The 13,657-nt window shown below is 41.6% G+C and overlaps 2 protein-coding genes across 4 annotated transcripts in view; both read left to right on the top strand.

The window, feature by feature from the left end:
• PTPRR (protein tyrosine phosphatase receptor type R) overlaps positions 1-9,872 on the top strand; it is a 234,830-nt gene extending 224,958 nt beyond the window's left edge. For both annotated transcript variants that reach the window (XM_055327798.1, XM_055327799.1), the window contains one exon: positions 8,667-9,872. In XM_055327798.1, the coding sequence (XP_055183773.1) occupies positions 8,667-8,760 (94 nt within the window). In that variant the 3' untranslated portion in view covers positions 8,761-9,872. The remainder of the gene's footprint in view (positions 1-8,666) is intronic.
• A 686-nt stretch (positions 9,873-10,558) lies between these two features.
• PTPRB (protein tyrosine phosphatase receptor type B) overlaps positions 10,559-13,657 on the top strand; it is a 113,116-nt gene continuing 110,017 nt past the window's right edge. For both annotated transcript variants that reach the window (XM_055328221.1, XM_055328220.1), the window contains exons 1-2: positions 10,559-10,631; positions 11,915-12,310. In XM_055328221.1, coding sequence (XP_055184196.1) covers positions 10,577-10,631; positions 11,915-12,310 — 451 coding nt within the window. In that variant the 5' untranslated portion in view covers positions 10,559-10,576. The remainder of the gene's footprint in view (positions 10,632-11,914; positions 12,311-13,657) is intronic.

Below are 13,657 nucleotides of genomic sequence, written 5' to 3'. Positions count from 1 at the left end.
TTTTTGGGGGGGGGGGACAGAGAGTCTTAAGAGACTCTGCATTGAGCAAGGAGCCTGACATGGGGCTCGATCTCATGACTCTGAAATCATGCCCTGAGCCAAAACCAAAAATCAGACTCTTAACCCACTGAGCCCCCCATGGACCCCTTAAATCTTCTAATCTTCAATACCACCGCATTGTTCTGACTATACCATCTAATAGATAACTCTAGTTGCTGTTAAAGCTAAACCAACTAGCTTTTACCATACTTAGCTCCTACTACAAAAGATTCATTTAGGCTTCTATGTGCATGGGTTTTGCAGTATGAGATAGTGACAGAACGTCATTTATACACTGAATATGAGAGAGACAACTGTCTCTTTGAAAAATAATAGTAATCCGTCATAATAAAAATGGCCCAGAAGACTCAAAAATTGCCTCCCATGCACGAAGAGGATGACTAAAGAACAACATGTGGCCGTCAGAAGACATCTAGGCAAGGATGAAAGGAATGTGTTCCCTTGCAGGTTGACCTCAGACAACTTCTTCCCATGATATTTCTTTTAATCTCATTTGGCGCCTTTGGACACTGGAAGAACTCGAAAACAGAATTTGGGAAGTGAAGCACATAAAATACCTATGCGGTCCCAAGGCCTTTTTCTTTCCTTTTTTCTTTTTTTTTTTGTTTTCTTCCCCAGAAACAGGAAACAATCTGTCTAATCCTCCTTTTAGAGAGTCAGTGGTGAAATCTGCTGTTGTCTTTGTACATCCTTACCTTGGAGGCCTAAATTGGAATGACATCCAAAGACCTTGCTTGTGGCTTCCCAGACAGGATAGAAAAGTGCTTCCATTGTGCGTCATATCATTGTTTAAATGTTTTGATTAATCACTCTAGTATGGTGATTTCTCTCTCTCTCTCTCTCTCTCTCTCTTTAACTCTAACAATCCAAGAAGAGGTATATATAAGCCATCAGTTTTCCAGGCTAATAGGCATCCCCAAAGTATGCTTTGTTCCCAAAACTTGTTTAAAATAATTCCAAAGCTAAAATTTCCACCTGTTCATATAATTTTTATTAACCGTACCCTTACATTTATCCATGTCTCTCTGCACTCCAACTCACTGCAAAACTCCCCTTAATTAGTGAATTTCAAAGATCTCATTTGAAGATCAGAAATGGAACATTTTGGTTTACTTCTTTTAAGGAAACTTAAAAATGAAGCCCCAGAAATCGATAATGGACTTATTTACTTGACATCACAGTTCCTGAGACCATAATAAAAGGTCCTCTTATAAAAACAGATTATGCCAAATGAATCTCCCGAGCGGTTGCCGGGACAACCTTTTCCTTCTTCTCAGCTTGGAGTTAATTGAGTGTTAACCTGGATATTTAGAAGAAAATTGATTAATTTTCAGGTGGGGTGGAAATGGAATTCAAGATATGCTAGAATATTGAAGTATGATTGGATCATCATTGGATCCATGCTGGCTTTTATGCCCCACAAATACTTAGGAACACAGCAATTCCAGAGAAAGTGTCTCTGTTCAAAATACCTGGTCAGAATGAATCAGAACATGTATATTTAAATTTTCCCTCCTTGCTATGACATTTGTATAAAGACATGGGGAAAACCTTTGTTCAAGACACCTGAGTTACAGCAGCAAACATTAGCCTGGCTTGACTCACGCCCAAGCTGTCGAAGCTTTACCCCCGAGGCACATTAACGTCCACACCTTTTGTTCTAAATTTACTGTACCAAACTTTACCGAAAGAATTCCAGATTCAAAAATAATAAAAAGCCAAGGAGCGTAAGTTCCATTGTGAGCCCAGAAGTGAGTCACCGCTGTAGAATTTCTTCTGTCTACTGATTAGACCGGATACGGGCTGGGCGGTGCAGCAGGAAAGGCTGTTGCTCTCTGTATGTGTGAGTTAATAGTCACAAAAGGTCACAATTTTAACATGTTAAAAACCAAATCTCTCTCCTGGGCATCTGGAGGGCTTTTTTCAACACACCCTCCCAGTAGCCAAGGGGAAAAAACGACATTTCTTTTCCTTCTAACCTGAGTCTAGCCCCAGCTGACACAAGCTACGTGCTTCCCGGCATGGAAACCGAAGACACTGATTTTTGTGTTTGGTCGGGCTAATGGGATATGAGATATCTGACATTTCTAGAAGGGTGGCATATCTGAATCCTCTCTGGCCTGGCCAAATACGGTGGTCATAGTCTGTGGCCACAAAGGGATCAGAGCCATGCAGCCAGCACCACTTCTGTAATGAAAGGAATGGCTTTCCTCTGTGACCTGGGACCAGGCATAATTAGGGTAAACAGCTTATCACCCCAACCAAAGCACTTCTGTCAGTGAAGGGTGGCTCTATTAATAATTACACAGGACAACCAGCATGAACCAGGACTGACCGTCCCAAGCCAACCAGATGTATGATCATCCTGGTGTCGTGTTAACTAAACACTTACCAAAAGAGTATGTAGTATGTATTTAGTGCTCACTCACCAACAGTCACTGTGCTAAACATTTTATGAATTCTCTCATTTCAATATTGCAGCCTTGGGGCACCTGGGTGGCTCAGTTGGTTAACTGTCGGACGACTCTTGATTTGGGCTCAGGTCATGATCTCAGAGTCCTGAGTCCGGCTCCACCCTGAGCATGGAGCCTGCTTCTCCTTCTCCCTCTGCCCCTCCCCACTTATGTAAGCACACTCTCCTCTCTCTTTAAAATTAAAAAAAAAAAATTAAAATCTTGCAAAACTTGAAACCTTAGCAGGTAAATACTATTTGCCAGGCCAGTGGTTTTCAAATATTTTGTGTGTGAGCAATGAGAAACAAAATAATGGGAAGACAGAGTCTTCCACAGAACACCAACTTGGAAAAACCAACCAAAAAATAAATAAAATATGGTCGCCTGGGTGGCTCCGTCGGTTAAGCGTCTGAGTCTTGATTTCAGCTCAGGTCATGAGCTCAGGGTTATGGAATTGAGCCCTGAGGTGGGCTCCAAGCTCTGTGGGGCATCTGCTTGAGATTCTCTCTCTCTCTCTCTCTCTCTCTCTCTCTCTCTCTGGCCCTCTTCCCTCCTCTCAGCCCCCTCCTCAGGCTGCGCACACATGCACATACACTCATGGCTCTCTCTCTCTCAAAAAATAAATAAATAAATCTTTAAAAATAAATAAAATAAGATAGGCACAACTGCCTTGGTCAAAACTGGGATCAGGAGCTAGTCCTAAAACCTAACCTCCTCCACCCTGCTGTGGCTCCTGTGGCACCACCCAAGGCAGAACCGTGGACTTTTAAGAATTCTGGGGCAGCCCAGGTGGTTCAGAAGTTTAGTGCCGCCTTCAGCCCAAGGTGTGATCCTGGAGACCCAGGATTCAGTCCTACATCAGGCTCCCTGCATGGAGCCTGCTTTTCCCTCTGCCTGTGTCTCTGCCTCTCTCTCTCTCTCTCTCATAAATAATAAATAAATAAAATCTTTAAAAAAAGAAAAAAAATTCTGTGAAGAGCCTTTTGTCTAGACATTGATAGGGTCTGACTCATTTAATCCTCACAATGGCGAGGTTTGTCATTAGTGTCATTTTATAAGTGAGGAAACCCCAGCTGGGAAGAATTAAATGATGTGTCCACACTCATGTAGGGAGTAGGTTCAAAAGCAAGGATTCAAACCTGAATCTGTCAGATACCAAGCCCACTTTTTTCCATGACATCACATGCCTCTCCTGTAACCGACTCGTAGGCTGGCTAATATTTAAAAACGTACTTGGATCTTTCCACCTAGGCTTGCCCCACCAGGGCAATATTGTGTCCTCTTCCGGGTGTGTACTTAATTCTCCAAGGCCTTCAGGGCCCCTGTCCCGGAGACCCCCTCCCCCAGCAGTCCTGTTCAACCAGATAGTGCATGTGCAACAAGAACAGTAACGGTGGCCAGCTTTATGGTATCGTATGTGCTCTGCTCTGTACTAAGCATTCTACATGGATGGTCCCATTTCTTTCTCATAGCAGTGCTCTGAGGTAGGCACTGTTATATTACTATCTCACCATTTTGCAGGTGAGAAAACTGTACTGCATAGATTGTGTAGTCAGATAAAGCAGCTAGTAAGCGTTGGAGAAGGGATTCGTCTTGACAGCAGTGTATGGTGTCTTTTTCTCCCTTAACCCAGTTTGGTCCCTACTGGTGATGAACCTGAACCTTGGCATCCCCAACCTTTCAGAACCACAATCACTCTTAAAACTAACTGGGTCCCCTTGCCCTGTACTTTTGTCCCCTCACTCTTTTTTGATAAACTAATTCCTGTTGGGCAGTAGGTATGGAATAAGTATATCTTGTTTCTTTTTGATCTGGGAAGTCTGGAACTCTGGGAAACAGCTTTGTACCTAAAGGGGATTCTCCGAGAGAGGCAATGCATTGAGTAATGGTGGCCCATCTATGTTGGACCCCATAGGCCTTCTCCACTGAAGCATCATCTTGATCAGCATACAAATCTTTTAAAATCAGCCTTAGTTGAATTTAAACTATGATCTACTGGCAGTCAAAGATTATCTTAGTGCCTATTCTTTAAAAAGGAGTTGGATGATGGTTTTTATTTTTTTTATTTCTTTAAGATTCTATTTATTTATTTAACAGAGAGAGAGAGAGAACACAAGCAGGAGGAATGGCAGGCAGAGGGAGAGAGAGAAGCAGACTCTCCATTGAGCAGAGAGCCCAACATGGGGCTCCATCCCGGGACCCTGGGGCCATGACCTGAACTGAAAGCAGACACTTAACTGACTGAGCCCCCCAGGAGCCCCTGGTTGATGGTTTCTAAAGTAATAAAAAGAACATCCTGTCTCTTACCTTCAAAGACCAGCTTGTGTTACCAACTTTACATCAGTGATAGGGATCTGGACTTCAGCAAGTCCGTGGAGTCTGGTCTGACCTGAAGGGTACCTAGGGACCAAGGCAGAGCTCTCCTGAAGGATGAATTATTACAAGGGTTTCCTGAGGGTTCCGTATAATCCAGTATTATTCATTTATTCTATAACTGAATTTTGCCTACAGGCATTTTATTAGCTTCTTGAGTATACTTTTACTATGTCCAGGCTATAAAAAGACTGTGTAAACTGCATGGAGATCCTAAATTTTAAGTTCTTACGAAGACCAACAGATATACCAATATATGGAATTAGACATTTATTAAATATTTTCAGAGATGATTATGACGACGTCCTGAATTTGAACCAGACTCCAGTGAATGCATCCTGTAATGCCGTTTGCCTTCTTGTAGCCCAGAGTTTATCTGCTTTCATATCATGTGAAAATAGCATGGCCCGGGTAATCTACATGACTTGTATTTACTTAGGACTAGTAGGTGCTTTTCTCTATTGCATATATGAGAAGCTGTGACATCATGCCTACCCTTAAAGGATCTACATCCTAGTTGGAAACAGTTTTGGAAGGGGGTAGACAGTATATAACATGATATCAAATTACTTACAATAAAGACTTCACCTTGGCCCTGTCTTTTTCTGCTCCATTATAAATGACAGCCAAAAAGAAAGTAAGGCATGCTTGTTAAATATCTGGAAGACACTGGGAGTGAGAAATAAAAAGTTAATATACTGACATGATAGAAGTCGTGGTAACAGGGGCCCCTGGGTGGCTCAGTCAGTTGAGTGTCTGCCCTCGGCTCAAGTCATGATCCCAGGGTCTTGGGATGGAGCTCAGGCTTTCAGCTCAGCAGGGAGCCTGCTTCTCCCTCTCGCTCTACGTGTCGCTCCCCCTGCTTGTGCTCTCTCTCTCTCTCTCTGTCAAATAAGTAAATCAAATCTTGAAGAAGAAGAAAAAAAAGAACTTTGTGCTGAAACTAAGTTGAAATTCATAAGAATGAATAGAGAGTCCTGCATTTAGTTTCCAAAATTTAATAGGTTAAGTACCGGATGAGAGTGAACTGTCATTGTCACACTCCAAAAATCAATCAGTCAATCAATTAATCAATCCTGCAGACATTTTCATCAGCCCAAACCCTCACTCAATATCCTAAAATGCTTGCTGGGCACTGGGCTCCGGGCGGGCACCATGATATCTTATCATCTGACATACCTACAGATGCAAACCCGTTGGCCTAAAACATGCAGCTTAAAGGAGAAAATATTCCCACTGACTAGACCTTGTCGGGAGTAGACACAACACTCCAAGAAGGTCATCTTTGATAAAATAGAAGAGGGAGACTAGATTGGTGAGTGACCGGGAAACCAAGCTTTATAGAAATATGGAGGACCACAGGATGTTTAGTCTAGAGAAGAAAAGATTATAGGACTTTGATGGTTGTTTTCCAGCATTTAGAGAGCTATTGTGTGACTAGAAGAGAAGCCTTTAGACGTTTTTTTTTGGGGGGGGGAGGGGGAGGCGGTTATTTCAGTTCAACCAATGGGGTGAAATTTAGAAAGGAGTAGATTCATTTTGATCTCCTCAGAAGCTTTCCTGCAGCTTTGGGAAAGGCTGCTTCTTATGGTACCTCGCCTCCCCACAGAGCATCGCAACAGAAACTAGCTGGCCATCTGCTATGTAGACTGCTCCCTTCTGGAAAGGCTACATTGTGCCAGCAATTGGCATAAGTGATCTCTGAGGATCCTTCTGATGCCTCTTCTTTCCAAATTAGGTGGAAAATAATGTGATTTCTCATACACCTTCCCTAAGCCTACAGACCTACAAGAATTTTGCTAGCCTCTACAGCTAATCAGTTTGTTTCCCCATCGTCCCCATCTTTGCTGGCTGAAACAGCCTTGAGGGAGTTAACAGAATGTCAGAGAAGATATACCAGCCAAGAGAGTATACCACTGACCCAGCTGGGGTAGCATGGGTATGAAAAGTTGGACTGTGGCTTTGTTCATTCACCACTTGGACACATAAATACCAAAGCTCACCAGAAAAGATCCCCCAAATAAATAAATAAATAAATAAATAAATAAATAAATAAAATGGAAGAGTTTACCTCCAAGAGAAGTAAATGGTGAGGAAGTTCAGAGACCAGCCCAGGAGATGGAGCACATATAAGGCTCCATGTATCCCTGGCAGTTCAAGGGGGAAACCTAATGGTTCTCTGAGCTATGCAAGGTCAGGTAAAGGGAAATACCTCTCTCAGCAACGTTGAGCTGCCCTAGTATTTACCGTGGGTGGATCTCTTAAGATTCCCAGTTGCCCTCTTTTGGACACCAGTTATGGTTTCAGGTGTGCCCAGATGCTACCATATAGCTAAGAAGGAGAATTGCCACATCCTCACTTTGCCATTTGTGTTGTCAACGTATGACCAAGGACCCATTAGCCGGAAAGTTGCCTTCAATACGACAAAGAATGTATAGTTTTTGGAGGAAAGACTAATGAATTCTTTGGCCGTTAAGTTGCCGTCTCCAAAATTTACCTTTTATTTCTTGCCAAATACACCATTTTGGCATCACATCAATCTTAGTCTGATTTAGGAGGATGAAATTTTACTAATGTAACATCTCTGCTTAGTTTAGAAGAATGAAGGCTTAATAGCTTCATATCTTGTTAGCTTATGTTTATAGAGGTCGGCAAGTAAACAGAGCTGCAAGCTCAGTCCTAGTTATTACCATTAACCTGAAATCATGTCGCAGTGAAGCAATCTGTCCTATTTTTAAGTTGCAGCGCTTGCATGGTCTAGAAATAATCACTGGGAATGGTTAACAACAACCTCTAGGGAGACCTGGCTAAAACCTAATCTCAAAATGAGGTGTCTCATCGCACAGTTGTACAGGCTTCTGACAGCAAGGCAGTGATTCAGTGTGCAGGAATAAGTGACATTGAGACCGCTCTCCGGAGCTCTGCCAAGTAAAGGACCTATTATTATAAAGAGCAAACTGTGACACAGCTACCCTATCCATACACGTATAACAAGAAGCAGTCTTCCACTAATCCAGTAACAAAAGGTACCACTGAGTCACTAGTGATGGTGATGATGACCACAAAGGGAGGAAGGAGCAAGAGCCAATTCCCTTTTCCCCCAATCATTTAAGGGCCCACCCACTACCATGTTTAGACACCCACCATACCACACCCACAGACTCAGGTGGTTTCCCCAGCTCATGCTCAGTAGACCAGTCCAGGATAGTGCATTTGTGCAAAGAGCAACACTTCACGGTTGAGTTTTGTTCGGTGAACCTACTTCAATTTTAATCCAAGTGCATAAACTTTTTACCATGAGATGAATGATAAGGCACCTGAGAGGTGGTACTAACACTGCAGCTCCCTGCACAATGGGTACTGTCATGATCCCACTTTAACAGAGGAGGAAACTGAACCAGAAAAGTTTTTAAGGAACTTGCCCATGATCCCACAGCCAAGAGTTAGTATGAGAGGGATTTCCACTCAGCATGGGTGGTTCCAAAGCCTAAGTATTTAACCAATAGGCAGTACTGCCTCCCCCGTAATCATATGTAGGTAAAATTCATCAAGTGTCCAGTGATTACTGGGCCCTGTGTTAATCCCCTTTATCTACAGCAGCCCACTAAGCCCACTCATTGGGTCATTTGGACACAGGTAAGAGGCATAAAACAAAAGAATCACCAGGTCGACTGTTCCGGGTCCCGGGCATAATAACACTCTAGCCTGGATGTGGTCTCTGTTACTTAAGACTGCAGCACGTTCACAGTAAGAAGTTACTGTATTATCTCTTCCTTGTAGGGGTGGAATGGTCCAAACTAGTGAGCAGTATGAATTTGTGCATCACGCTCTGTGCCTGTATGAGAGCAGACTTTCAGCAGAGACTGTCCAGTGATTCTCTGAAGATTTACCAGACCCTCAAGTTCTGAGGGTGGTTAACCAATTACCCACGTGAGGCTCTTCTGGAAAGAGCTTCCTGCAATGGAAGGAAAGAGGAGTCCCGAAGCTAAGCCGTGGCATGGACCGTGTGGAAGACGGCCACGTCTTACAGATTGCCAGCCCCCTGTGTATAGGAATGCATTTGTAAGCATCCCCTAAATTATTGTGAAGGTCCTATGCTGATGGAGGTATGATAGATTTCTCACACAGCTAAGGAGGATTTTTGTTTTGTTTTGTCTGTATTGACTATCTGCCACACAGAATGTATGTCATGAAATACCCGGTGACATATGTCATCAAATGACAACTGGAAAAGCTGCTGAAGACATTATTATTGTGTGTTTAGATGCTTTAATGTTTGCAAAATCTGTCTTGTGAATGGACTGTCAGCTGTTAAACTGTTCCTGTTTTAAGTGCTATTACCTTTCTCAGTTAACCAGAATCTTGCGTTAAGTTCGCAAGGCATTGATGGATTTTTAACCAATAAGTCTTTGTTTTTGGAAAAAAAAAAATCAAAATCAGTACTATTTTATATGGAAATGTGTCCTGATAATATTACCTATTCAATGTGTATTTATCAGTACCTCCTGTCAATCAATTACAGAGCACAATGATTGTCACTGGGTGTATATGTATTTACTCTCTATTATTGCGCATAGAGGTGGTTTCGGCTCCAGAACTCCAGCCACTGTATTTCTACATTGTGAGTCATTTTACTTCAAAAGGGGAAAAAAAAAACAAATTTGTAACAACGGTGATGTATCACAAATTTTAAATATTTGTCTCTCTTTTACTGAGAAGGAATTTTTGAATATTCTATCTACCTAGAATCTCTCTTCTCCCCCCCCCCCCCCCCAAAAAAAGGCAGATGCCTTTGGGAATGAAGTAACCGGTCCCATTTGCAAAAGTTCTTCAAAGGATGCTGCCATGGATATTCCTAAATTTCTGAAAGGTTAATCCTCAAGAGACAAAGTTCAAAAAAAAAAAAAATGCACTCAGCAAACACTAAATGTTCTGCTCAAATATGAATTTTTAATGCAGCTATGTTGACTTTGTTTCCTACTGCCAATAAACTACTCTTACTACTAAGTATTGAGTAAAGCATCTACTTTTTTTTTTCCTATTGGAAAGGAGCTGTTATCTTTTGGGGGAAGCCTGGAGTAGGTAATGAGATGGGTTTAATTTTAGTCTCTGCCTCTCCCCAGTGGAGATAACTATCTAACATGTAATATTGTCATCATTGAGGGATAATGATCTAGAAGTGTCATCATTATGTGGTTTCCCTCAATAGACTCCCAGCATATCATTATACAAACGGTACATGTTTATGTCTTTCTACCACTTGTCACAGGCCCTCATAAATCACATGGCTTGTGTTTATTCAGCAGAATCAACATCACCTGAAGAGATGTCATGTTTTAGGAACATTCAATTATCTGAGATTACAATTCCTTTCTTCCCTCTTGAGGTTAAGAAGTAGTCATGCGCCAAAGGGATGCAGGAGAAACCTTACAAGTTTTATTCTAACTCCTGGAGGCCAGAAGTCTTTTTCTACATAAAAAAAGGAGAGGTAATCATAATCCCTTCTTTCTAAGGAAACAGACAAAAGGACACTGGTGTAAAACTTCCCCAAACAATTCAATAGGAGGAAGTGCTCGTCACTGACTTTTTCCCCCACCATGAAGGCACATTTCCTTCCTAGTCTTTGCTTCTCTTATCTGGGAGATTTTTTTTCCCCCCCAAGCAAAGCATGAACAGTGGTTAAGTGGAAAATGGAGGCTGAATTTTACATGGCGATTCTTACCTGCTTGATCTTCGGGAATTCAGGTGAGTGGGCTTGCGTCTCTCTGGTGGTGTCTCTCCAACAGCCGCCAGAGGAGTCTCTGTTCTTTGAAAAGTGTCTGAAATAGGGCGGAAAAGGAGCCAGGTCTCCATGGCAGTTTAACCAAAGACGATGAGGAAGGGAAATAAAGGGAGCTGGCTATGTCCACACGGTTGAGATTTCTCTCTAAAAGAAAACAAATGGCCTCCTCACGTCCCCCAAATGCCTTGGGCAGCTCCTAAAATGGGAGGGAAGCACCTTGAGGAGAAATTTTGATTATTATGTAACACTCTGGGGCATCCTCCATGTTTTTTCCTTATCAGGTTATAGATTTGGGGGGGCGGGTTCTGTGTGTATGTTAAAGAAGGAAAGTCTAAGGAGATATAACTAAAGGGGGTGAAGATCCGTGATGTGTCTTATTTGGAAGTTATTTGGAAGGAAGGTCTGAATGTTTTCATGAGAGAGCTGAGCTAATTAAGTAAAAGTTCAGAAAATGGTTTCTGAGCCTGAATATTTCACTTGTTAATACTGCTGTTTACCAGTTGGATGTTTAATTTGTGTGTGTGTCGAGACATTCTGATATTTTATTATTTACTGTGGGGACTTTGTAGATATTGTCACAGTATAGAGAAATGCTCCCTCTCTCCAGGACTGTAAGAAATGGTGTTTGTGATCATCAATACTTTCATTGGTTGCTATTAGCTAAGAAGGTTTAAGGGAAAGGTGGGAAAAATTGTTTTATTTTTGTTTTGTTTTTGAATAAACACATCCAATTTTTAAACATGTATTTAAACTATGCATATCAAAGTAAGTAGCACTTTAGTGGTAAGTCAAGAATTGGGAAAAGGGGTATTTTTGTAGAGCAGGGGATGGTGATGAGATGGAAAGAGTTAACATGGTTAGAAAGGGAACAGGGCTCTTCATAACTTCAGCCTATTTAACTAATTGGGCTCAAATATCACACCATGTTCTTTGGATGGTTCTGTGTCTCTTCCAAGCTTTCTTTCATTATTTCAATGGGAGTGTGTTTTCTTGCCTGAGCCATGTGAAAGTAAAAGAAAGGAAGCAAAGTATGACATTTTGCATTGTCAGCCTTGGGATTTTAAATAACATGTGTTGAAAATGAAAATATTCATTTGAAATGATATCAATAGCAAAAGATAATAAGCCTTGGGTTGTGACTTGGCTGATTTGTGGGTGGGTTGGTTTGTTTTATTTTGTTTTGTTTTGTTTTCTGATGGCCCTTATAATTTGCTACATAGTGCCTTATGAGTATCTCCTCTTCCAGAGGGGTTTCAGATTGTCCATGTCCATAAACAAGAGTGCCTTTCCAAAAATAAGAGAGTGGTCGTGGGTTTGTGCGATGGGACCAACCAGAACCAGCAGTGGATGTGGACTGAGGATGGAAAACTGCTTCATGTTAAATCGGCTCTGTGCCTGGGCATCTCCAATTCTTCTCGAGGCCCTTCCCTATCAGCTCTCTCTACCCACTGCTCCCAGGCCCCCCGATGGACTTGCCATGAGCAAGAAGGGTTCCTTGAGGTGGAAAATACCTCTCTCTTTCTCAAGAAACAAGGCTCCAAGGTAGTGGTCAAGAAGGACAGGAAATACCTCCATAGCTGGATGAAAATAGAGATCAACCAGCAGGGAAAACCGGTCAATGGGAGCCTCTGCTTAAAAAAAGGTGAGCTGTCCTTTTTAGAAATGATTCTGAATGTTCTGCTCAGTGTTATGTTGGTTGGTTGGTTGGTTGGTTGGTTGGTTGGTTGGTTTCACATTAAAGAGATGTCTGCTTACCTCAACACAATGCCTCTGGAAGACTGACTCATAAGCTATTGGAAATGGATCATGTGGCTCCTACTGATGTCTAAAACTTCATTATCCTCATTGAATAAGACCAACATCTTTCCTTTTTACCTCTTGCTTTTCCTTCTTTTCTTTCCTTCTTTTATTAATTAAACGAATATTTCTTGGGTTTCTCTTTTGTGCCACCCTGTAGGCACTCCCTGTAGGCACTTTGGTGAAGTACCATTGGATGTAGCAATACAAATAGGCCTAAGCACAGCATAAGGACTAAAGCCAATGATGAGGAAATTATTCATTTTGCTAATGTAGAAACTTCTATTTGCTGGTGTAGAAACTTCTATTCTCTGATTAGGAGGAACTAGTAGAGCATCAGAATGGTGTTTGAGAAGACTGGAAAGATGGGAAAATACATTGCGCCTTTGCACATCTCTTGTACTAATATTTAGAGGTGCAAGAGGTCACATACTTTTGAAATGGTAAGAACCAATGCGTAGCCACAGGGTTTTCTAATTTGTTGACCTTTGATGGATATACTCTAGATGACAGGTAAAAACTTGTATATATATGCAGAAATTCCTGGTGTAGCACACAGTTGTGCTGGGGATTTTATTTATGGGTATAACTTCATTCTCTATTTTACTTAATCATTTTATTGTTTATTTATTCCTGTAGTAGAGATTTGCATTAGGAGATCATGAAAGATAAAACTTATAGAATCATTGTTAGAAATGGGCCTTACAAATCACTGGAGATGTTATCTAGAAATGATGCCCATCATTAAGGACACTGAAATTTTATCCCAGATTTATTGGTGGCAGAGGTCTGATTAGAACCCAGATGTCTTAATTCCTTATCCAGTGTACATTCCATTATATAGTGTTTTCCAAATGCTTAGCCACAGACATTTGCCCAATTAACTACATGAGAATCACCTAGGGGGAGGGAAGGAAATCGTTGCCATCATTTCTTCTCTCCTACCACCTTCAAGATTCAGTTTCAAGAAATTTGGGCGAATAGCTGATTTTTTAAAAAACTTCCCCGGATAATTTTGATCTATAACCTTGTTTGGGGATCACCATTCACTGTACTTTTTTTATTTTCATTTTAAGATTTTATTTATTTATTCATGAGAGACACACAGAGAGAGGCAAAGACCAGGCAGAGGGAAAAGCAGGCTCCATGCAGGGAGCCCAACGCAGGACTCAATCCTGGGACTCCAGGGTCA

Source organism: Nyctereutes procyonoides, unplaced genomic scaffold (assembly GCF_905146905.1).
Source record: "Nyctereutes procyonoides isolate TBG_1078 unplaced genomic scaffold, NYPRO_anot_genome, whole genome shotgun sequence".
NCBI classification, from domain to species: domain Eukaryota; kingdom Metazoa; phylum Chordata; class Mammalia; order Carnivora; family Canidae; genus Nyctereutes; species Nyctereutes procyonoides.
Note: the sequence above shows the minus strand (reverse complement) of the source record. Positions and strands in the feature narration are given on the sequence as shown.